This window comes from Grus americana, chromosome 15 (assembly GCF_028858705.1).
Source record: "Grus americana isolate bGruAme1 chromosome 15, bGruAme1.mat, whole genome shotgun sequence".
Taxonomy (NCBI): Eukaryota; Metazoa; Chordata; class Aves; order Gruiformes; family Gruidae; genus Grus; species Grus americana.
This window is the reverse complement of record NC_072866.1, coordinates 12843433-12868453: the sequence shown is the minus strand read 5'-3', so window position 1 is coordinate 12868453 and position 25021 is coordinate 12843433. Positions and strand designations below refer to the sequence as shown.

General features: G+C 42.0%; 1 protein-coding gene across 4 annotated transcripts; it reads right to left on the bottom strand.

The window, feature by feature from the left end:
* Window positions 1-377: 377 nt before the first annotated feature.
* On the bottom strand, window positions 378-23306 carry SNX8 (sorting nexin 8). Of its 4 annotated transcripts, XM_054842391.1 has the most exons (12): window positions 23215-23278; window positions 21964-22046; window positions 15212-15402; window positions 12997-13114; window positions 10482-10603; window positions 10045-10125; window positions 8914-9074; window positions 8405-8537; window positions 7268-7336; window positions 6361-6510; window positions 5815-5964; window positions 378-5057 (listed from the first exon to the last, which is right to left on the bottom strand). In XM_054842391.1, the coding sequence occupies exons 2-12, from the start codon at window positions 21995-21997 to the stop codon at window positions 4944-4946; spliced, it is 1323 nt and encodes a 440-aa protein (XP_054698366.1). In that variant the 5' UTR covers window positions 21998-22046; window positions 23215-23278; the 3' UTR covers window positions 378-4943. The 4 variants fall into 4 exon arrangements, with proteins under 4 accessions (XP_054698366.1, XP_054698365.1, XP_054698367.1 ...); XM_054842390.1 differs by lacking the exon at window positions 21964-22046 and having other exon boundaries at window positions 23215-23306; XM_054842392.1 differs by lacking the exons at window positions 21964-22046; window positions 23215-23278 and adding an exon at window positions 23045-23152.
* Window positions 23307-25021: the final 1715 nt, after the last annotated feature.

The window sequence follows — 25021 nt, the reverse complement described above, 5'->3', positions numbered from 1 at the left end:
TGGGACAAGGTGAGGTTTGACCCATGCTGGGAAAGCCTCCTGAAAAGTTTAGTTGGAGATCCCTTCGGGATTCTCCAGCTGAAGGCAGTGTAAGGTTATAGGAGTTAGAACAAGGGTCAGAGGTAGGTGTATGGCACTGTTTAAGCCCTGCTTTCACTTGTGCAGCTCCTGCCGTGAACTATTTTGAGCATTTCAGGCAAAAATATACTGAACAAAATCAACTTTCAGCAAGTCCATGTTGCAAAGTGCCATCACCCATGGCTGCAGGCTTTGCCACATGTGACCTGTTCAGCTTTAAGGTCAGCACAACGCAGCATGCTAGGCAGCAAAAGCTTAATCAAACTCTGCTAGAAATAACACATCACATCTGTAACTTCTTAAACAAGTTTTGTTGGTTTGGTTTTTTAAACACTTTTACAAACACATATAACACTTACAGATAGAATCTTGGAATGTAATATAGGATCTGTAAACATTTCCAGTCTACCAGCTGTAGTAATAGTTCTTTAATTCCTGCGTTTGGATAAAGTGCTTCATACATAAGGCTATTTGAGCAAAGCAAAGATACAGTATATTCCAGGCAGGCAAAACTCACACCCTCTGAACAAGATTGTTTCTTCTTGTCTCCCTCCAGCAGTTCTGAATAATTTATACCACTCAAAAATGCCCTTCTTCATATGCTCAGCAAGCCACAGCTCAGACTTGGAGAACAGTTAACACCGTAGAATCTTCCTTTTCCTTTTGTGCTGCACCCCAAGTTATTTACAGAGGTTTTGATACCTCTGCTTCTGAGACAGCAGTGAGGGTTTCTGGCTGTTCTAAGAGAGAATGGCTTGAGGGGAGAAGAGGACAGAAAATAAGCGCAAGGGGAGAGGTGGCTTGTAACAGGATGTGAGGCCTCACTGCATGGTAGGAAAGGGAGTGACTGGCAGCCATTACCTGTTAAGTTACATTGATTTATTTCCTGGTGGAAACTGTAAATTGCACTGTAAGAGACAATTACTTTCTGTTCCTCCAGGAGTTTAGGTAGGAAGAGAACAAGCACGGCTCAGGCTTGCACTTCTATTTGCTATCCCCTCTTCTGCAGTCAGGGCAATCTTTATGAAGATGCTTTCAGCAGCACTGACCTTAGCTCATGTCGGAGTAGTGACGTTATTGCTCCTGCTGCAGTTGTGGGAAGTGACATATTTTAAGTAAGTTCTGTCCCCAGCTCGTGATCTTTGTCTTTTAGGAAACAGCACAAATTGAAGATTGTGAATTAGCCTGTTACAAATTCCAGGAATTACACCCTTGTATGATCAAAGTAGAAGAGTAAAAGCACTGGAATGCAGCAAGGCACTGTTGAAAACATGTTGCAACTTAGGAGGAGCAACTCGCAAGGAAGATGGAAGGAGAGGGAAAGAAGGATCAAAGATTAAGTTTGTATTGTAAATATAGTTTGGAAACCTTTTAACACGTTACTGGTCAAAAAGCCACAACTGGAAAGCAGAGGAGACCTCAGGAGTGACAAAAACATACAGCCCTTTTGATAAAACATTTTTCAGGTAAAGTTTCAGGTTCTCGGCTGTTTACTACCCTGGTACCTCCACGACAGATTTGACAGACACTGACAGGAAGATTGGAGACCTTTCTTATCATTACTGTTTCAAACACATAAGTCCTCATAAGCTCAAGCAATACACAGAAAGCTTCCATTCAAGAAGGCACGTTAACTCTTTGGCACTACATCTTACAGGAGCATTGGTTCTCAGACAGGCAGCATGCACTTTCCAATTAGTGTTCTGGTATGCTTAGTGTTTATTGCAATCTACCCAGCTACCAGCCATGGAACCAACTTCATTAAGTCTTGTTCTCACCCTTGCGTCTAGCTAGGCTGTTTGCTGCAGGAGGCGATAGCACGGAGGTAACTAGAACCACTTCCCCTACCTTGACTAGTCTAGACAGACGATTGATTCCCTGCTGCATTTCTCCAGAGGAAGGAAGCTGTACTTGATGCTGCTCTTCAAGTCTGACAGATCCCTCAACTAAACAGGAGAAATACAGTAAGGAATTCCCTCGCATATTGAGGTAAACATAGTAGTGCTATTTGCACACTGACCAGTCTCCCAAAAATAAGGTTTGCAAATTAAGGGTTGTATGAAATAGCGTATGCATGTGTTTAGGAACGAGACAGAAGCTTGACGGTCCAGTATGAAAAATTCTGAAAGTGCCACTAGCTATATCAGCTTTGAGAATACTAGGCCTCTGTTCCCAAAATACTAGGTGAACAGAGTAAAATCCAAACCAGAAAACTCCACCCCCAAAACTGCTCTCCTCAAAGAGGCAAGGACTGACAATGGAGGAACAGGTGTTCTTGCAAAACAACGTAATTCCAGTTCCTTTACAGGTTGTGTGCTCTGTGTTTATCATTATTACAGTCTCTGCATTTGGACTGTAGAATTCTTGCTTTGAAGGAGAAGAGGAAAGAGGAGTTAGTCTAAAGCCCAAATGTGGTTTTGGTGTTTGGTTGGTTTTTGTTTTTAAATAAAGTCCAAAATTGTAACTTTTTTCTAAATGCACGAAGTGCAAAGTTCCATTCAGACTAATACTTTGCAAATGCTCCTACAGAACATAACCCAGCATCTACCCCAGCCAGACAAGTTGCGAGGAAGATCCATCATATAGGTATCAGATCTTGCCCCAAAATATACAGTTCACCACATCAGGCAAACAAGGCTAAATGAGGGAGGATGCAAACAATAGGCCATAACCAGCCAGCACCTTCGAGAGATGCTAGGAGTGAAGAACATTTAAAAATATGGTAACACACTTTCTGCACTTTAATGACAAACTGTCTTCATAATCAAGACAAGGTCAAAAAAAAATGGCACCTTTTGTGCCATTCTTGAGATAATTATCTTCTTTGTTCCTGTACTGCAGAAATATTTCCTTCCCCAGCCAGTTTGCTCTGGCTTGTGAGCAGAATCTCTTCTGCATCACTTTGGAAATCTTCAGGAGAGAGAATCAAATCTGTCACAGCCGTTCGCAGTTAATCTGTCTCACTGGTCAAAGCCAATATGCAGAAGACTCAAAAGAGAGTTAACATTTGAGTTGCTATAAAAAGCTCTTAATAATGCTCTCTGAGCAAGGTTGTTAAAAAGACTCCCTACACACTTCTTAAGGCCCAGCACCTAAGAAATTCACCCACGTTAAGTACACTTTACCACATTTTGAGGGGTGTGTGTAATGGTTATGCCAGTCTCATGAAACTAGGCAAATAAGTGATCTTGCTCCTAGCTGACAAAACTAACCCCGGACTAGGAAGAGTTTCATGTTGCATTGAATTTTCTAAATTAAAAAAAAAAAGAAAAAAGAAAAAAAGCTTTAATGATTGGAGGATTTAAATATATTTCCTGCTAACGGGGAAGTTCCCCAATGGGAAAATACTGTAACAGTTCCAGTTTAACAGCGAGCACTCATCCTTGCTAATGTGCTTCCTTTTTACCCACTCAAAGAGAACGTTAAGAAGCCGAGCCTCAAATTCCCCTTTAGCAGCTATTTTGGCCCCAGAGAAGTTTGGTTCAGGAAAGCCCTGTTCACGTACAGTTTTGCTGCATGCGTTTGCAGTTTCTTCACTTTCCAGTTTCTCTGGAGGATAAGCACCGTTTCCCCTAAGGTAACATGACACACAAGTTCTCCTCCCTCTGCCCTTTGTCTCACAAGGGAAAGTCACCAGAGATACAAAGTGAAACACAGAGAATGTTTCATCCCTTCATCACAATCACAAATCATTCTGAAAACCCCATTACCAAGGACCGTGCCATTTTTAGACAGATAGGGAACTATCACTTAATTGTCTTCTCTTCTTCACAAACACACTCCAATGCTACCCAGAGCCACAAAGAAAAAAAAAAAAAAGAAAAAGAATGACAGTAACATCCTGATAAATACTGATTTTTTGCTAATGAGTTTTATCAGCACTGAGTCCCAGCCTGCCAGTGTAACAGGATACTTCATCTGCTGTCAGACCAAAGAAAACACCAGCCTTTGGGTCAGCAGCTCTCCAACAGTCCTGAACAGCTACTCAATAGATGGATGTCAGAACCTCCAGAAGAAAATAAAATAAAATAAAATAAAATACCTTGTGGCTGTTGTGCTCATACAGTATGAGCGGTTTACAATTAAGGAGTGTTTTATTCAATTATTTTCTCATTTATGCCAGATGAACTCCTCTGAGTTCCTGAACCCAGTCATCTTTGGCCCCAAACTGAAAAACATGAGCAAGTCCCTAGGCTGCCCTGCAACCGTGACCTGAAGCACACAGAGAAGTGGGTCTGCCCAGCCTGTCCTGCAGCAGCACTGACCCCCACCCAGCTGGGTTAACGAGTCCAACCACTTCATCCACGTATTTTGCGCTAAGGTCTAGCGGTAAGAAATCAAATCCAGACACCTATCAGTGGGATGGGGGATGGCTTTCAGCCTTCCTTATGCCCAGATGCCCCTAACACAGGCCCTCCCAAGCTTAAAAGGCAATCCATCTCTACTACAAGCAAGTGCTTCAGATATCCTGTTCATCTCAGCACTTCAGAGATGTGCAGAGATGTGTCAGCGTGTGTGCAGATAAACATTACCGGAAGACTGTTAGTACAAGATACAGAGGCATCAGCCACATCACTGCAGCACTCACTGCATCAGGTCACATCCTGACCCCATGAAGGGTGTCTGCAGGATAACAAACATCAGCTCTGCCCTAGAGCATTTCAAAATTAAGAGATTGTCTTTATATCCACATGTTCTGCCCCACATCCAGTCTGTCTAAATCAGAGAGCAGCTCAAAGCAGCAGTATTAAAAAAAAAAAATCAAATAAAAATAGCTGTTTGGAGAATTCATTCTAACATCTGGAGGTAGAGGTCCCACCCCTTCGTTGATTGCACTTCTTGCTCCATGCTAGATGCTCAGAGCATTAATTGGAGAAGAAGTTTCCCTCTGGAGGTGACAATGGTGGAGTTGGCATATTGCTAGATCCCACGAAGAGGCAGCTCAACTTCGGCTTCAATTCATTCCAAACTTTGCTCATCTGCAAGTGGAAAAGGAGAGAAAACAGACACGACAACATGGTAGGTAATCATCTCTCCACACTCTTTTAGGAGCAGTTTCAGAGTACTCAAAAGCACAATACAAATTTGCTGAAGTACTTTGGGGAAGTCCAGAGGACCCAGATTGTCCATTTTAGACTGGTGCTGTAATGCAGCCCTCTGAGCATTTTTCTGAGCATGCATGGAAAGGAGATTTCCCATTTGGTCAAATTCCTTCACTGCAGGGAAGGAAGGGATCTGCAGGAGGAGAGACTTTTCTAATATAACGAGTGCAAAAAAATCCGTACGTAAGGAATGCCATAGGTCCTATTTAGGGGTTAACAAAAGGGAGCTCTTGAATTCAGAGCAAAAATAAGGAAGTGGTTCCTTGTCATACAGTTTCTGTATAGCACAACAAAAAACAGATTCATCTAGCAAACACACATCATTCATTACAAAATAGCAAGTTATTTAATGCTTGGGTCTTCTTCAACTGCCTGTAGGGTAAGGCCATCTGCAGATGAGAGAAGAAAAAAACCAACCACCACAGCAACTTGCTGCAAGAAGATACAGTCTTTTAGAGGGGTTAGAGGCCAGTCTTGATCCTCACTCCAAACTGGAAAGACCTTAGGTGACTTCTTAGGAAGCTATGAAAGAGCCCAGCTGGACAGATGGTAAAAGGAGAAGGCCCACAGGTACAAACACATTCAAATTCTCATTTATATTTTGGGAAAAAGAGCACAGTCCAGAAGAACTCACCTCTTTGTGACCCTGGATCTGGGAGTTGACAAAGGCCCCCAAAATGTGAGACGTGAGAGGCAGATAGATGTGGATAAGCTGTGTCTCCTGATGCAGGCAATACAGAGAGAAGTAATTCCGCAGCTCCATGGTTAGGATAGCATTTTCTTGCTGAAAGAAGAGGAACTCAGTGAAATACATTGCCAGGAAGAGGTTCACTCACAGCAGGAGACAACAGCATTCCTCACCACACTAGCATTTCAAACGCATACCAAAAACCTAAAAAGGCAGTTCCTGGACCCATTTGATATGACAGCAACTGCACTTTCCATCATGCAGACTGTTGCTTTCAACAGCTCCTGCAAATGACATGTTGCCAAAGAGCCAGTAATAAGGTCTTGAGGAAAACAAATGCGTTTTCCTTGTAGCACAGCAGGTAGCTCAAACTACCCGCAGTACAGGTTCCCCTTTTGGCCTAATGGCTTTCTGCAAATATGACTGAGCTACATAGCGGCACCATTACAGGAGTCCAGAACCACCCTTTGCTCTCCCAGGAATCTGCTCTACCTCCACAATTCGAGACTCCAATTGCTCCACCGATTCTGGTTCTTTGTTCTGCACGGTGGCACTCATCATCTGCTTCTTCATCATGCTGTACTTATGCAATGCTCGCTGGTGCTTGTGCAATACTCCCTTCTCGTGTCTTTCACACAGGTCCTTTATGGGAAAAGGAAAAAACAGGTACTTAGTGGAAGCTGAGAGACAGAAAGTATGCAAGCCAAGTATATCAGGAACACAAACACATGGTCACGCTTTATGAAATGTCTATGTTGCAGATTTTTGTTTCTTTGTTTTCAAGAGGGTCAAAAAAGTGTTGGCAGCAAAGAATTCAAGAAACAAAACTGCTTGGACCCAGACCAGTGAGCTTAAGAGGCAATCTGGAACATCACTTCTGCCAACATTTTGGATCTTATCAGACCTCTTATCTTTTGTGCCCTTCTCAATATTAAGTGCTGGCAATTAACTGTGGTAAGAGCTTGCCAGTGTCCTTCTGCTTCAGTCCAGACCTGCCCAGGAATATCAGGACCAAAAGATTAGTACTAACAAAAACTCTTTCATTTGTAACTGAACTCATGTCTGCATGAACAAACCAGTAACCATCTAATTTACTGCTTTGACTCAACAGCAGCCAAATCTGGGAAAAAGTTAGCTGATCCACATAGTTCAAGCAGTCATATTTTCAAATTCCTTGCAGTGTTTGCTGTTTGGCAAATTCTCATCACAAGATGAGCTGACCAGTAAGGCTGTAGAGCCAGCTACAGCCAACAGCCACTCCCCTCCCTCTGCCAGATGCCCAGTTCGCCTCCGGACTGGCCTCCCAGACAGTTTTCCATCCAGTTGGCGTTACATGCTCTAAAGAGCACAAGCTTGCTCTAAACAACTTTCTCATTGGCAGAAGAACAGCAAGGCTCACTTTATAGGACTGGAGCAAATCCAGGAAAAGGTTCAGCTTCTCCACCACATCATTCTCTTCCTGTTTACCCTAGAAAACAAGGAAAAAGCACATTTTATGTAAGCCTGGCAAGAACCAACATAACAGGTCTTCACACCCGTGTAAGGCCATGCAGGCCTTCCACTGTATTCTCCAGGGCACATCAACGCTTACACAACTGCATCAAAAATCTTTCAGATGGCACTGGAATGCTCAGTCTTCAGTATGCAGAGCAAAGATCTGACTGGAGCAGGAACAGCTTTTCCAATTGACTGATCATTATAACAAAGGGAGTTAGTTTCACGGTCCTGTGTGTCAGTCCTTTCAGCTCTCTCTGCCTGAAATTTCTTGCTCTTGCAGATTCCTCCAATCTTTCATCTTTCCTTCTTACAAAGCTAACTAATCCATTGAAGCTATAAATACCTGCATGCTCACCATAATAGTTCATGCATCAGAAGGAAGAGATGAGACACCAAGCCAAATTTCACTACTTGGTTTTTTTTACTTTACTAAGTACTGTCTTTTCTTCCTGCAGCAATAGAGGAGAAGATCTGGTCTGACTGATCTATAAAAGCATGCTGAGTATTTTAACACAATGAGACAAAGAGAAGTGAAGACAAAACTATTACTTTTCCTTCCCAGACTGTCATGTTCTCACATTATTGTAACAGTCATTATCACACTGCACAGGAATACGACACTTTTGTCTGAACAACTCTCATGTAATGTTTAAGTACAAGAATGTCAAAACTTGATTCAAAAGTAAGTTCTTCTGGATTCTCTGCAGCAGATAAATAAGATAGAATGCAGGACTTTCGAACAGCTCAGTATACTGGTACAACTTAACTTGTCCAATAACCATTTGAAATTAAAAAAGAAAGCAGGCTTTTCCTTCCTTTCCCTTGTCCATTATACTTTTTTCCCCACTTAAACACAGTCCAGGTTTTTCATTCAAGCTTGACCGAGCAGGCTGGTGGCTGAGGATGTGAGCCTGGACTACAATATCCCTTTTAACTCTCTAAGTGCCTATGTCCACAGAACTCATTATTCAAGATGAAACACTTCAGGCAGCAACACACCTCCTTCATTTTACAAGAAGAAAAAAAGTACAGAACTCACCTGCTGCACAGCCTTATCTGCCAGCAGGGCAAATTCAACAGACAGACCCTTCAAGGCTTGTTTCAGAGTCCCCCATGTGCTATTATTCAAAGCAGCCCAGGAAGGAAGCGGTGTAGTGTCTGAGCCCAAAGCACTAGGAAGAGATAAGTAGTATTCAAATCTAGGAGACAAATTCCACCAAGTAGATACACTTATTTGCAGAGAGCAGTTCAGTGCTGAGCTACTACTGCACAATCACAAACGCAGAGCTGTGTATACACTGGGGGAAGAGACAATAAAACCATGTTGAGGTATTTATATTTTATTTTCTCTTGCTCTATGGAATGCAACCTTAGTGGAAAGCATGCATTTTCTTCTTTTCTAGTAGGAAAAATGTTGTTATGGCCTACAGCATGCATTGAAATACCCATTCTTACCAGACCATTTGCAAATAAACCTTACAACAGTTTTGAGCTCTGAAACAACAGTAGAAGCGTTCGCATTAGCAAATCCTCTTCTTCCCAACCTACCTTAGCTCCTTTCCAAATATGAGAAGATCTGAGGCATTATCAATGGCTCGAGAAGCTATCCTCTCCGCGCGGTCCCGAAGCTTATAAAAGCTATTATAAATATTTCTGATGAGCTCCCTGCTGGCAGCAAACTGGGCCTGTATGTCAGCTGGAAGGAAGTCCTGAAGAAGTGCAAGAGAGATTACTAGAGGACAAATCAGAGGCACATTCACATACATTAATTGTGGGCACATCATATAGTCAGCAGAGAGACAGGTTTCCCTCTCGTGCTCGCTCTCTCATGCCATGCTCGAACAACCCTGAAGAGATTAGCTTCACAATGTAGGTGTCCAAGTCAGATGTCATACAAATATCCCTAATTTTCAGAGGCAGAAAGAGGTTCAAATACCAGGTGTAGACAAAGTTGGCAAAACCTGCAATTCTCCTATGCGGTTAAAACAGGGTTTGTGAGGTTTCAAGCTCACAGGTTCTGATCTGATGCTACTAGTAACTGCCAGCCTGGCAAAGTCACGCACGTACTCAAAGTCCAGCTCTTTTTGACCTGTGTTCACTGGTAAAAGCCTGAATTAAGCTCCATTTGCAAAACCTTCAGCTAGCATTGCAGGAACCTGAACAACAACTTGCTGTAAAATTGCTCAATGAACACAGCGAATGTATATTTAAAACTTGCCATAGCACAAGTCACTGGGATAAACAGATATATGGAGAACTTAAACTTTTCTATAACAGTCCAAATTACTCTCCCACAAGGAGAGGCTGATAGACAGAATGAGGGCATGAACACTTGGGGAAGACATCAATCTAGGTATTAGCTTTTAAATTGTGCAGTATGTGCAATTGTTTGTTAGGCAAGTACAAGTAATTACTGAGAAACATGTTCTGAGAAGGATTCATTGTTTAATCTTTATCCTATTTATGAACCAGCATTCAACTAGACATATCAGGCCCTTAAGAATCAAATCTTTATTTAAACATGTAATTTTATCAGAAAGATCAAAAGTCCTTCAAACTTTGGAAACAACTCTCTCCTGTCTAAAGTCTTCACCACTCAACAAATGCCATAACTGATCCACCTAGAGGAAAGAGACATTTAAACCAGAATAATATGTTGCAAGAAATTCATATACATACCTTGGCCTGGGTAGCTAATCTGCAGGTCATAAATTCATCTCCTACTCCCTGGACCAACTCTCTTAGCTTATTCTGTACATCCTGGAGAATATAAAGAATGAAACAAGCATGAAAGCACTAACGCACAGGCAGTTCACACAGGTCTCGGATATATTGCAATAACTTAGCAGATACAGCTTTACTCAGGTTAGGTTTAAGTTAAAGAGAAGGATAATACGTATTCCCCTATAAACAGTTATCATTTTCAAAATACTATACTCCTGGCATGGAGCGAAATTACCTTCCACTTTCCAGCTGTAGAAATACCTTTTGAGAGAAAATTCTCCTCATCACGAGGAGCAGTAACGTGTAGGTAAAAAGCAACTCTGAACTCTGTGCCCAGCGAAGCAGTTACAGGAAGATATGCAAATTTGAGACCATTGCTAACAAGTACTCACTGAGCCGCTGAACGACAAGAAGAGTTTCAAGAGCACATCTTCTGAGAAAGGGGGATGTCGAGCCACCAGGTTTATAAAACGCTTCAGCGCTCTCCTCCTAGATTCTATGAATTCTCGATCAGCTACGGGAAGAAACATTACATTTCAATTAATCACACATATTACAGCTGCTCAGAAAGAGAACAAAGAAAGTGCTCAGTCCAATAATCTCTTTGTACTTATAACCCTTGCTAAAGCACTGCAACAAAACCAAAGAATGATTACCTATAAGCTGTCTGGTCCCTAAGACAGATCTTTTGGATTGACCACCAGAACAAATATTCCTTCAAGTGGTTCTTTACATCTTACTGAAATCCAGCATATATATGTATGTGTGCTTATTTTCACAGGGTGGCTCAGGTAAGCAGGATAAACAACCAAGTCTAAGGCCTGAAGCTTCCACTTACAAACTGTGGGCGTACAAAGATTTTTCTTCCTCTGAATCAATTCCATAGCTGGTCCCCAAAGGGAATCTCAGTCTGTTTGGGACTCCTGGGAAACGCACCACACACTGCTTCTTGCCACTTGCAAAGTGATCATCCCACAAATACTTATGAGGTTTTTGCTCACTATTCTGAAGAACCAGATTCAGTGTGCTGTACCCTCAACAGTCCCTCCTCTACACTTTTACGCATTTTGGGGCTAGAAGAAGAATAAAAGGTTGGGGTTTTTTTTAGTTTGTTCAAGATCAGCACCATCCTCTAATCCATCAAATCCTGTGTCCTGCAATTCCATCTGTCAGTCCATTAGCCTACTCAGAAACAAGAACTTCCATTTCCTTTTTCCTGTTTGTTGTTTCTATTCAGACCACTTACACAGCTTTTCTATATGTAGAGTCACTGGACTAAAGACAATCATCACTCTCTGCCTTAACACAGTTTTGGACTGTATTAGGACTGTACTCCTAGCACAGTTCAGGAACTAATCCTATCAGTTTTTTCTTAAACACATGATATCTCTGGGAAGAAATGCACCAGCGAATGCACAGAAATATCAACACACTGGCAACGCAAGGAAATAACAGTGACTGACAAATTATATATATTGGTAGCTTCTTTCAAGCATCCTCTCTCCACTGAGATTAATCAGACACGGTCACTTTGCTTACAGGTGTTGCATGAAGTGGAAATTCTGGAAATTCTGGCTGAGAACACTGAATCAGGTCAAATTCAACAGACGGGTTTTTGCAACCTCAAAAGAAAGGGCTTCACAATTTACATTCCATCATAAGAATAAATGACCATTGAAGCTTTTCAGCACTATTATTTTGCTTTGTTCCAGACCATTATACACCCCACTCTGCTCACTATTTAACAGTTCCTCTTTATTGTAGCAATACATAAGACTCCTTGACTGAAATCAATTATTTATTGAAACACGTTAAGCTTAGCAGCACAAGCAGGAAACAAGACAGTGAAAAGCTTGTTCTTTCACAGGTAAAGCAGAAAACAAGACAGGATTTTATATAGTTATGCAACAATTGAAATAATGAAAGTTTAAAACCAGTGCAAATATTTCAGATTAGTAAAAAATACACCTCAGGGAGCTTTGATATGCTTTCAGTCTTGGGATACTTCATTGGTTTCTATAACAGCTAAAATGTACTTTAATTAACTGACACCGATTCCAGCCTCAGTTCTGAGTTTCTGGTTATCCTTTTTAGAACAGGAAAAAAAGGGCGATAGCTACTTTAAGGCAGTTGGTTCATCTGCCAGAAAGACACCTTTTTGTACATAAACTGAGAAAGCATAATTACCATTGCCTGCATCATAAGGCTTCTGTGCAAGGTAATCCTATAATACACAGTGCTGAAGCTGTTCACTTAACATCACTGTGTTTGCCAGTCCCTTTTAGGGGTGTATGAGGTCAGGACCCTACACTAACTCAACAGGATCAAGTACGGTCTCACCGGAGAAGCAATTTTGTTGTTTTTATGCCATCAGCTCCTCTGCAGTTTTAAGACTTTTAATATAGATTTTTTTTTTAATCTTTACTCTTCTCTTGCTATAGAAAAACAATGGGATTTCCACAAATCTTTTCTATGCTGAACACTTCACAAAACATCTCACCACAATACATACTACAGCTGGTCAACAGTATGGTAGAAATTCTGCACTGATAGCACCACAGCACCAATCATCGTAACCTATTTTCCTAAACTCAATAGCCATAACTCTGCCATGCTCTTGTGTAGAATTACACCTCAAATCTTACCAGAAAAGTCATTAGATACCAGAGTTCCATGGAAAAAAAAACAAAATAAAAACAACCCCACACTGAAATTTTATATTAGTGTCTTACGTATAGAGTATTCTAGATGGCAATAATTCACACCTCCAAATTGTGTATTATAGCCTCAGAGTTGTTCTCTGAGCCAAGCAGAAGCAAAGTATTTTTAAACATTTATTTTCAACAGTATCATCCTGATCACGCTTGCACTGCAACATCTCCAGTCACAAGACAGACCCAGGTTTACCTCCCAGCATCCTCTTTGGTGGAAGTGCTGGCACCATACGGTACGGGAACTTCTGAAGTAGCATCTCATGGAACACCACAAAGTCGTTATAGCGCCTATAGACTGAGCATTTGAATCTCTGCAATAAAGGAAGGAGGGGAAAAAAACAAATCAATACATAGGCTGGACACTCAGCAGCATTTTCATAATATCTTTTTCTGCTATCGGCTGCACTAAAAAGAAAAGGAAGAAGATAGAGAAATCACACCCAGAGACTGCAGAAACAACATATTTTTAATCTTTAGAGGCCTTGTGCTGGGGAAGAGGGAGAAAAGACTCCAAAAAGAGGAAGAAAAGACTCCAAAAGGTAGCCCCCTTTTGATTATGAATAGAGATGGCATTCTTCTAACTGCAGTCCTTCTGAGAATAAGTTTCCAGTTAAAAACATAAGTCAGATTTCATTTACACACAAGATGAAACAGACTATGCAATGGAGAGGAAGAGGTTTCCCAAGAAATTACAAATACCCCTAAATCTGCCGTGGTTCCGTATCATCACTCCCTCAAACTCTCTGGTCTTCCAAATTAGACAGAACATTTAGAAATAATGCGACACTCTTAAAGTGCCCTAGAGAGCTCTCTTCTTAAAGTACTGCAAGGCCCCGAGCACTAGCTCTTAGGAACTTTCTCTAAATCAGTTTCAAACCCAGCGGTGGCAAAACAGTCTTAAATCATGTTAAGTATTAGCCCAAATGACTGATGTATTAAGTGAACCTCAAAAGAGAAAAAGAGAGAGATCTCACTGATGTTAGATCTATAAACAAAGATTGAAAGCTCCTTCAAAACCTTAGTCCTTCCTTCACTCTGCATTTCTTAGATCACTATGTAGAAAAGGACAAAGAAACTGTTTTTTTCATTCCAAAAGGAGTTAGCTAGCAGCTAGAACAAGACACTTAGGAGACAGAAATCCTTTTAAAATAATAAGTAAATAAAACCCCCACAACCCCCCACACACTGTTACTACAGGTTCAACTGTAGTAATAGAGCAGTTAAGAAAGACTACACAACACTATGCCCATTCTCACTATGTTTGCACTGCACATCATCTACCACTTATCCTGGCACTATGCTTTCTCAAAAATAAAGCAATGAGGCATATAACTGGAGCACAACGGACACCGCCCCTAGGGCCTCCCTCCGCCTGCTTTGAAATCTGATGTTGATTTGTGCTGCAGATCTTAGATGAAGCTCAAGGCCAAGCTATGCTTCTTTTTGAGGAAGTATCATTCTACAGCTAGAACCGTAGGAGAGATGACAGCAACTGAAAGGAGTTGGCAATGAGTTCCTAAATTCAAAATCTAGAGACACGACCAGGATCACGGAGTCTTGTGCCCCGAAATCAGGGCAAAAATAAACGTCGAGTCTTAGAAAGTCCACAGAAGTGTTCACTGTGTCTGCCCTTTCCCCCTCACAACAGTCTTTGACAAGCTTATGCACACCAAGCTAAAACACCTAAAGTTCAAAACACCACTAGAGACAAGTGATCCAGATGTGTCTCTGAATACATACAACAGTGACTACAACAGTTTGAGTGTTGCTCAATAACTGATGTTTTGGTGGCCTGGGAGATGTAAATTGCTCATGGTCTACTTTGAAGAGAACAGATTTCCTTCTTGAAAAAACACACAGAAGCTACTGAAGAACTATTTCACTAGCCGTTCTATATATAGGAAAAGATATATCATCTTCAATCTTCTCTTACGCCAAGAGCAGAACCTACAGGTCAGGACTGGGGCAAGTAAACTGGAAGCAGCCTAGACTCTGCAGAAGGATTTGCAGTATCTTTTCTGTTTACGAAGGATATCAGTCTAGCACTGCCAACACAATTTCTCCACTAGTTCGAAATAGTTTGCAATACCCAGTTGCCTGCACCAATCAGTTATGAAAACATTCAGTTTTCCATGTTATACATCTGCTTTTGTACAGAGCTCAGGTTTCAAGCCAGTAAAGTAGCAGACCATCCATCAGACCATAGTTAGAAGATGCTACATACTGCAGAAGCCCAGGTCAAGAAAGCATAGTGCTATTGCATTTAAAGTAATCCCATACAACTGGCCTACTCATAACCAGCATCGCCCAACATCTCCATCAAATTAGACAGGACTTTGCCAACAGTACCTGCACGACCATTCTCAAGAGGACATATTCTTGCTGAGACCAATACTTGTTTGCATTACCTTGCTGGAAACCTCGTATTCCACATGTTTCAGAAAAAGGCCCTTCTTCTCAGGTATAAGTTCCACCTGCACACTATCCTTGCTCAATAGCTCTTGTAGGGTGTGGGAAAGCAGCAGTGGATTTCCCTGGGGCGCCTGCATTAGAAACTGTTCCGGTTCCCTCGGTTCATTTACTGGAGGCTTTGCCAAATCTAAAAGACAAAAAGGGAAAAACAGTCCAGTAGACCTGATAAGATAAAGTAAAAGAAGTAGCCTTAAAATATTCTGTTCCCTTGCTCAGTGCTCCCACAGTGGTGCAATGCAACCAGAGTAACAGTCAAGCCACTCCCCCAGGAGGCTATGCTACTTCACACACGTTCAAGACATTGGTACCTCCCTTTTCACAACACCCAGGAGCACCACCAATTATACCGAGTCAGAAAGACATCTCTACTAAGCAAAAGAAGAATCGCAGGCCAAATTTGTTCTGTGAATCAGCTAGGAGGCCTGCATTTCCTGTCTGTCCAGCTCCCACCACAGCAGGATCTGCCAAAATGAACGAAACCCTAGCTCAGCACTTTTGGATCCTGCCTAGAACAACTCATGGAAGGAAAGAAAATCTGTTATTTTACTGCACTGCAGAAATTTAATACATTAATTTTACATGTCATTACAAAGGAAGGAGACACTTCATTTGACATAATTTTATTAAACTCTATGACAGTATGCTAGAGTGGACGTGAATTACAGTAATTTACTATGTCAATATGCTTAAGTTCAAGAGCAGGGGAAAAAGGTTCCTAACAAGGGCTACCAACCCAACAATTCCTCAATCACAGCAAGCTCTGGCAAAATCTTTCAAATATACTTATTCCACTGCTTGTAGCTAAAAAACAAACAGCTTTTTACAGTGAATTCAGTCATAGCTGGACAGCATTGGACAGAGGGATTCTACCTGATTCTCAGCCAGATGCAAAAGCAAAAAAAGATGTCTCTCAAGAAAACGGCCCTGGAGGATAAACTACATCAAAGAAGGGGTGAAGATGATGATTCAGAGTGCTCTCTTATCGAATAACTGACTGCAGTCCATTATCTCAACTTGACTTCAGATCTACACATATTATGCGACTGTAAACGAAGTTTACATTGTTTTTCAAAGCAATCCTTTTTCTCTACCCATTTCACACATAAGAAACAGAGAAAAATGTGGATATAACCCTGGAATCTATTCAACCCATACCTGAGTTCTGTTCTCAAGTCTGGAACAGATGGATTGCTTCCTCTCTGGATATGTCTGTTTAAGAGGGATACTGCGAGCCAGCTTTTACAAAGCAAGTTGAATCCACTGCTGAAAAGTTACCTAGAAAAGCTAGGCAGTATTAATCATCCCTTCCTTGCCATTGTGCAGAAGGGGTGTCCCTTCTTAAACACATCTAAAATTTGCAGAACACAAAAAGACAGTAACACCATAGAAGCAAGAACCATTTCAGTAAGCTTTGACAAATAAGTTCAAAAAGTTGATAACTGTGTAGAAATTTAACTGAGGGAAGATAAGAACTCATATCCCTAACTTGAAAACCCTGACCTCCTCCTGATAAGGATTTCCCACCTGTTCCTTCATGTGCTCTAGACCCTGACAAATGGGAAAAACAGGTAATCTCCAATTCCTCAAATACACAGCTTCAGAACAGACATTTCATTCTCTGTTCCATAGAACAGCTTAAGGAATCCAAACCAAATCCAGGACAAATGACCTTATCCCACATGTCTCATCAGGCTTCAGATTCTTGCTAACGTGACTCAGAGATGCAAGTCTTAACACCTCTGCTTTAATAGACTAAAGTATCACCTACTAACCCCACCTACGTAGCAGCTTCTAAAAAGTTCCAGTTACCTGCCAGAAATCTGTGGTAAGATAACACAAGCTCATTCAATGTTGACATAGGTACTGCTGGATAAAGTGATAACATATTTCTATATCCACTTTTTGGATAGATGCTGAACTGAGAAGGAAAGGAGGACAGAAAATTCAGAATACAGATAGCAAGGCAAAATATTTTCTAGTCTAGAAAAATCCTTGCCCACCTGACCTTTCATGGGGCAGCAAGGTATAATAAACCATGCTATCGAGAGGAAGTGTCAAAAATACACACAAAAAGAACTATGGAAAACACGAGAGCCTCGCTCTCCAGAGCAGCGGATCTCTGGGTGCACACCCTTGTAATTCTTGGGTTTAATTGCTCAAGACACATCAGTGAAATGCAACATGACACAGGAGATTTTGTTATTCCTCCAATGCGCACACACTTAAACAGAATTCCACAGTCCTCTGTATTGCTAAACCACTCGCTCACATTCCAGAGGCAGTCACCACAAGCTAGCCTCCCAAAGAAGGGCTAGCCAAAATGCAATCCACCTATTTCCTCAAAAGATTTCTAGGATGAACCATGAATCCTTCAGTATTTCATCTGAAAGTGCAGGAACCTGCAGCACGATCAGCCAAACTGATGTTGAAGAGGATTCTCAGATTCCTTACTGTGATCTGAACCCACATTATTCTGTAAGACAACTACAGAGTGAAGCCCCATAGAGAGATCTAGACAGGACTCGGCGTCCCTTTGACAATTGAGTCATGTTGCTCCTTTCATTTGTAATACTTTGCCAATTTTCATCAAGTTACTCTCTAAATTTGCCTTCTAAAATTCACCCACAGGAAATGCCTTCTCTTTATCAGCAGTTCACACACTTGGCTCTTCCTAAAATATTCTATAGCTTCTTTAGATCTCAACCTTCTCTGAACGTGTGAAATCACACAAATCAGACAGCCATATAAACAAGTTTGAGTAATTATTGTTTAATTAATAATCTCAGCATTTTCCGTATCAACAAGACAGCTACTCAGGGTGAATTTACACCCTCAAACACTGGATTGAGAACACAGTAAGATGACTTTGGAACAGCTGTTCACCTGTTTTAGAAAACGCTTATCACAGCATTAACATTAACCCTGCAGATCAATATATACTGAAGCTATTCTTCAGCCCATTTTTCATTCTACTTACTAAGGAGTCAATTCAGGAACAGCCTCAAGAGCCTGGCCAGGAATGGTGGATAATAGTGGGAACTCATTGGTATGAGCTCCTGTGTTTAACCAGTAAAAGGATTTACATGCATTGTAACAAAACACTTAACACTTCCCATCACGCACTCTGCTGGAGAACAGCTAATTTTGAAAACATTCCATTTGGTTTCAGCAGATCATTATCTAGTAAAGTTTATATACATAGAGCAGCAAGTGAATACAGAAATGAGGTAGGGAACGGTCCCCTGGAACACAGAGAAGCAGGCGAAATAAAAAACAGCTTTTTTGTGCAAGCTAGCCTTTTGCTACAGCAGTTTCTCAATCTGTTGTCAATAAGATACCAGGAAGTGGCCTGGTATAACTGAAAACAATTTGATATAACAGTTAAAAAGGATACATATATGCATACATATGCAAACAAGCAGACAACAAGATGACAAGAAAGAAAAGTTTAAAGAAGCATTCAAAGAATGGCCTAATTTTTGTTTGGTTGTAAAGGAAAAAAAACTATGAAAACACTGCATAATTTTTTTTTTTTTTGGTGACAAGTCAGAGGTAGCCTTTGGACTGAAAGGAGTTGAGAAACTTATCCAGAGAACAACTAAAATAGAAAGCTTCACTACTTTATGCCACACATTGGGTGCTAACTAAAGCATGAAATGTTCATTATTACTCCTATTCACACAACTAGACAGCAATCTAGTAACTCCACAGTGTTACCAGTCTCCTCAATCAAAATTTCTAAAATCATGCATTTATGAAACCCAAAGCAGAATTTCCAAGTGTCCGATTAGCTGCATAGAGGTTTTACATGTGAGCAAGCACATACAGAAGAGAAAGGCAATGCAAGGGTTGGAAGCATAGGTGGTAAATCACAACACAGATCTCCTTCCCTATTTAAGTTCTGTCAACCAAATTTGGAGAGTTTATCTCCATTTTACAGATGGCTGCTACTAACACCACTTTATTTCACCAGGGTGCTAATCAGTTAAATTTATCAGACACACCTAAGTAGAAGGTGCATAGAGTTATTTGCTACATTAGTAACAGATTTTCTAGGAGAAAGGAGTCTGGAAGGAAGCAAAGCCTTTAGAAAAAACAGTTAAGATATCTTCTCCATCATCACAGGCCTCGGCTTTGTGGAGCAGAGGTGACCCGACCCACAGGAAACGCAGAGGAGTACAAGAACTGACTATTTTTGTGCTCAGATACCTCGGATTTCTCCTTGGTAAAAATGAGGGCTCCACTACAAGCTCCTGGGCCAGGAATATGAAAGAAGCAATATAAATATCATTCATCAGCATTTCCCCTTCCTTTCTGTCTTCTCATGAAAAGCCTCAGGAATTATGGAAATGCCTTTCCCCCTCATTGTGTCAAACACATTCCTCCATAATTCCACATCAACCTCTTGGAAAGCTAGTGCAGATTTCAACTACAACTTCAAATAAATTCACTTCCTTGCTTTTTTTTTTTTTTAATGCTTACATAATTTGAAATCCCCTAAAAACAAGAAAAGAAGTCCCACCAAAAAAAAAAAAGGCAAACAAAACTTTCTCCCTATTAAAGGCTTTACATATTTGAGACAATTGTATGCAACTTGTTTGGGTGTTTTAAGGAATTTAAAACCATGCAATTCTCAGTTAGAAAGCAGCAATGCAAAGGAATCAGTCTATCTAACAAAGCCAACTGATACACAGATCTATGTTCAACGTGGAAGAGAGGTTCGTATTTCTTACTAGGTACAAGAAAAGTAATCGTATTTAGCTTCACTCTATTTAAGAGATGGTGCAATAGTGCCCTGTAAATACAAGTTATCCAATGCCAAAAGAAGACAAGATAAAATAATACACATACTATCATAAAATTAGATGTTGGAAAACAGGCTCTAACATTTGGTTTTCTCCTTAAAAACAAACAAACAAAAAAACCACCACAGCTTTTTCAGTGCAGACATCAAAAATGCATCCTGCCCTAGCTGGTCTGGGTTTCTGAGGTTATCTAAGCTTTATTCAATAACAACAAAAAAGCACTAGCATTTCTCCATTCCCCTGGAGCTGTAAGCCTCTGACTTCTTCTCAAAATAACGCAATCACATACTACAGCAGTCAGAAAAACCCAACACCAAGTTATCTCCTTCCAACGTCACACAGTAAATCTGTGCGACAGAACAAAGAACTAAGTTTAAGCCTAGTGCCCTGTTCTTTTACCTATGCTGTTAGATCATTAAATGACTTCCCAAGTCTGGGAATACAAGGAATACATTCCATTCCCAAGTCGGCCACAAAGCCACAGTCCCAAGCTGCAGCAAACACAATGAAGTGAGATGGAGCCGCACACACTGAAGAAGTAACAGGATTAGGGGAGAAAAGTCCATCGAGGAATGTTCCCAAAGGCTACAGAGACAAAAGTCAAGTCCTCACTGGGGCAGTTTCCCAGCTCACAACGGACGATTGCTAAACTATCATTTCTTACACTAGCTTAGCTCTAACAAAGAGGTTGGAAGTATAAAAATTCAGACCCAGAAAGGTAACCCAACAAGCAATAACACATACAACTGTTCTCCAGGAAACTTTTACAAGGGCATTTTAGCTCAACTATAAAATTGCCAAGTTTTCACAATCATCCTTCCTTATACAGGTCAAGAAAACCCCATTAGAAGAAATTGCTTATCTTTTTGTTTTGCTTCTCATCTGCTTTGCACATTTCTTAGTCTCAATTACGCTGGGGAAAAACTTCATCTTAGTATTTAACCATTAAAAAATGGCACACCACTCCACACACTGCAGTCTCCCAATGGTCTTTTCACATGTTTTATAGTTAGAACAAGCTCATTCACATCTCAAATTCTGTTGAAAAGCAATCATCAAAGCTCCCCTCCTTTTGTACTAGTTCCACATGCCTGTAACTGATACATTTCTCTCCATCATCCTGCACCAACCCACTAAAACTTGAGGATCATGGGGGAAATCAGAGTGGTTATGTTCAAATTATACTGTCTGCACCTGGTACAGCCCTCATTACCAAGCCCTCCCTCCTACAGGCTGCCCACACAGTTAAAGATTTACCACTGGAAGAAAAGGAGATGTTCCACTCCCATCCCAGACAACACACCTGGATTAGTTCCCTGCAATCATTGCAAAACAGGCTCAAATGGGGGGGTGGGAAGGTCAATACAAACAACTTTGCAAGACTGACTTTAATGTATTGGACATTATAATTTTTCTTTTTTCTCCCGATTGTGTTAAAGTACTTTTAAATCTGCAGAATAAAACAGCATTTGCATGTGCTGCCATAGGTGGACAGCAGCGGTCCCTGCCAGAACTCTCATTATTACGCAGGAAACTTAGATCCTCCTCCAATATTCACTGACAAGCTGCTGATCTCAAAAAAAGTTACATACGGGTATGAAACTTCCAAGGTCACGGAACCTGCATCACGATGCTACATATGAAAACATTCCTGCCTTCACAGCATTATATTTTTTTGCTTAGATCATTACATACCTTCTCTCATGTTCACAATATAAGCTTTGTCAAAGAAAGCCAACTTTTCTAAATAAGGCTGAGCAGATTGAGCAGTTACAGAAGCACCATCACCAGTGTGGAAGTTAATCAGATCAAGAACACTCAGAGACAACTGCTTTATCTCCATAAGGCTCCTGAAGGAGATAGTCAATCCATAATAGACATACCTGAAAAAGCTCTCTCTTTGGTACAGTAGGACATTTTTTTCCACAAAGGCTGCTGTTCAATATCCCAATATCTTACATCAGTCCTGGACAGAAATATTCCAAAATAATTTATTTATAAGCATTATCCACATCAGGAGCATCTCAGGCCTATCAAAAGCACACTTAGAGTGGATCCTGAATATAGCCAAACCACCTTTCCCTGCATAAAACTTACCCACCTGTAACCTCCACTAGTTTTTCTTTCCAAACAAAGAAAAAAAAAAACATTATGCACAGAGCAGTAACTGCCAGCATGAAGTTTAGGCCAGTTTAAGAAAACTTTTAGAGAATGGTATTATCCTGTTTCCCTCTCAAAGTTTCCCTCAGTTTAACTGTTATGAGCCTGTTATTTTCTTAATTCACTCAGGAGCTCCCTCCATTTCTCATTTCACAACAAGTGCTGGCAGCATTTGGCTGCAAGTTTCTCGATTTCAGATTGAGCTGCGCGCTCTTAAAACTCCGGCGTTCGGAGCTGCTTCTCCCTTCCCACGCCGGATCTGCTTTTGGCTCGGGTCTGTCAGCAGGAGACGTGGCCTCCGTCCGGGACCGACCGTGCCAGTGCCTACTGAACCGCTTCACAACCCTTCCCCGCATGCTTCACCGTGCCGCTGGGTCCATTTTAGCGGGCGGGGTACAAATAAAGTCATTCCAGCACCTACGGAGGCGCTCAGCCGCACGCCTCTCCAGAGGAAAAGTTCTGGTTCGCGACCCGTCCCCGCACCGAGCCCCGACAGAAAGGCTCCCCGGGCAGCCGACCTGCCGAGCCGGCGGGCACTGGGACGCGACCGGCCGACGAACGCTGCCCGCAGCGCCCCCGGGCCGCCCTCCCGCTGCCCGGGCCCGCCAAACCCACCGCCCACCACCGCTTCCCCCTTATTTTTCACCAAGGGGCAGAGGCCACCTTCGCAAGGGGAGGGGAACACCCCACCACCACGAAACGGGCCCGGTCGTGGCCCGGCGGCGGAGCAGCCCCCCCGCGGGTCAGGGCCGGCCCGGGCACCCGCCACCCCGGGGGGAAAAGGCGCCGGCGGCGCTTTTTTACCTCAGGTTTTGGCGGGGGGAGCAGCCCCGACCTCACCCGAGGAGCTCTGTCACCCTCCCCGAGCCGCCAGCGGGAGGGAAGGGGCACCACGGCGGCGCCCCTGGAGCCGGGGAGCGGGCGGCGCTGCCCCGCCGCCCGCTCCCGCCCTGCGGACACCCGCCGCCCCGTACCTGTGCCGGTGCCTGCGGTCGGCTCGCCGTCCATCGCGGCAGCAGTCATGTGAGGCCAGGGCTCGGCGGCCGCCCTCCCCTTCCTCCGCAGCGCCCGCCTGTCAGCGCGGGCGGAGCGGGCGGGGAGAGGCCGCCTCCCGGGGGGCCGGGGCGTGGGGCGGCCGGGAGACAAGGGCCGGCGGGGGCTTTGCTCGTGGTCAAAGCACGGCGGGGAACCTTGGCCGGGCTGCCCTCGCCGGGGGACATGTCAAAATGCCATCGCTTGTGACAGCGCTTCAAGAGACACCTCGGCTCTGGGGGCTGATGGCTGGTGGGGACGTGTCGGCTGTCTCATCACAGGGGCTCAGGCACCCAGGGAAGCAACGAGCCTTCCCTGCTGCTGACTGGATTGCTCAAAGCGCCTCTAGACCACTTCGAGATCAGTAATAAATCTTTCCAACATCTTAAAACATAGAAAAAGAAGTGATCGGCTCATGGGCTTAATAGAGGCTTTATTCTGAAATCAAATTAATTTTTTGAGAAAACTGTAAAGGATGGTTGTCGGGAATGTGAAGTTCAGGCGGATTTCATCGTGCGCTACGAGAAGTAAATAAATGGTTGGTAGTGGTAATAAGACAGTCCTCCCAGTCACGTGGTGAGCGATGGAGAGGCTGCATGTCATACTGCAAGTCAGATGAGAGATCCCAAGTCAACTTTTTGGTATATTTTCTTTCCTTGAGTTACCTTTTCCACAGCCTTTAGTTTGTGCTGCCATCTAGTCAATCAGTCAGGGTGTTTCCTATACTCAGTATTTTTGATTTTTTTGATGCATTTGGATTTTTATGAAATATTCTTGATGATAAGTTAAAGTAGGTATGTAATGTTTTTCCAAAGGAAAAGCCATTGTAGCATTTTATGCAACGCACCAGAAGGAATGCACTAGTAAAGGTAAATATGGTAGAAACAAACATTAACCTATTCAGTAAAGCACAGAAATATGAGAATCTGGAATGCAAATACACTTTCTAAAATTGCATAAAAATAAGAATTTCAGGTATGAATGCCTCTCATTTTATTAGTGATTTTTTTTTTCCACTTCCTGTGCTTTATTAGTCAGGAATGATACAGCTGACACTGGTGAGAAATCAGGCATGTTTTGTACAGTGGTTTTCCTGAAAACACCATCAAACAAGCAAGACACAAAAATAAGTATAGATTCTGAACCTCCAGATTAAGATGCTACCAATCCATAAGGCTTTGTATTTTTAATAGCCAAAGTATTGGATGCATTCACTAATTAATGTTCCTTATATTTATTAATCTTGGGAAGATAAATAATGATCTCCACTATATGCAGAGAGAACTAAACCTGAAAATTATGAAGTGAGAATTATTTCAGGTGTAAGTAATTACGACGATAACACTCTCCCTTGAAACTGCTCATGCTGCTACCAAGATGTGAATGCCTTGAGTAATTCTCCGTTTCCTTCTGCCTCTCGCCTCAGCGCTATTTCAGCCGACATCCCCACGAGCGTGGGTGCAGACTAAAGCTGTGTACAAAATTAAAAACGCATGGTGTTATTTAAGCTGAGAGGCCCTTCAAATCATGTTTATACAGCAGCCGAGTGGAGAGTTTTGCATGCTCAGCACTTCTGAAAACTAAGTGCTACACAATTTTTTGCCTATATAGCGTTTTTTGAGAAAATGAATGGAGGAATCAACATGTTCTCATTTAGCTATAAATTTTTGATTGGTCTGTACTTAAGCTAATAACATAACTATTTATTTGGTATAAATAAGACATTCTCAACTGAAGATTGCTTTTGCA

What these genes read in the sequence shown, in the direction of transcription:
- SNX8 (XM_054842390.1), bottom strand. Translation starts at nt 23,263, where the DNA reads ATGACTGCTGCCGCGATGGACGGCGAGCCGACCGCAGGCACCGGCACA. An exon ending in TCTTGTCGTTCAGCGGCTCA is followed by an intron (nt 10,126 to 10,481) that starts GTGAGTACTTGT and finishes TATATTCTCCAG; the next exon opens with GATGTACAGAATAAGCTAAG. An exon ending in ATATTTGGAAAGGAGCTAAG is followed by an intron (nt 8,538 to 8,913) that starts GTAGGTTGGGAA and finishes ATCTCTTCCTAG; the next exon opens with TGCTTTGGGCTCAGACACTA.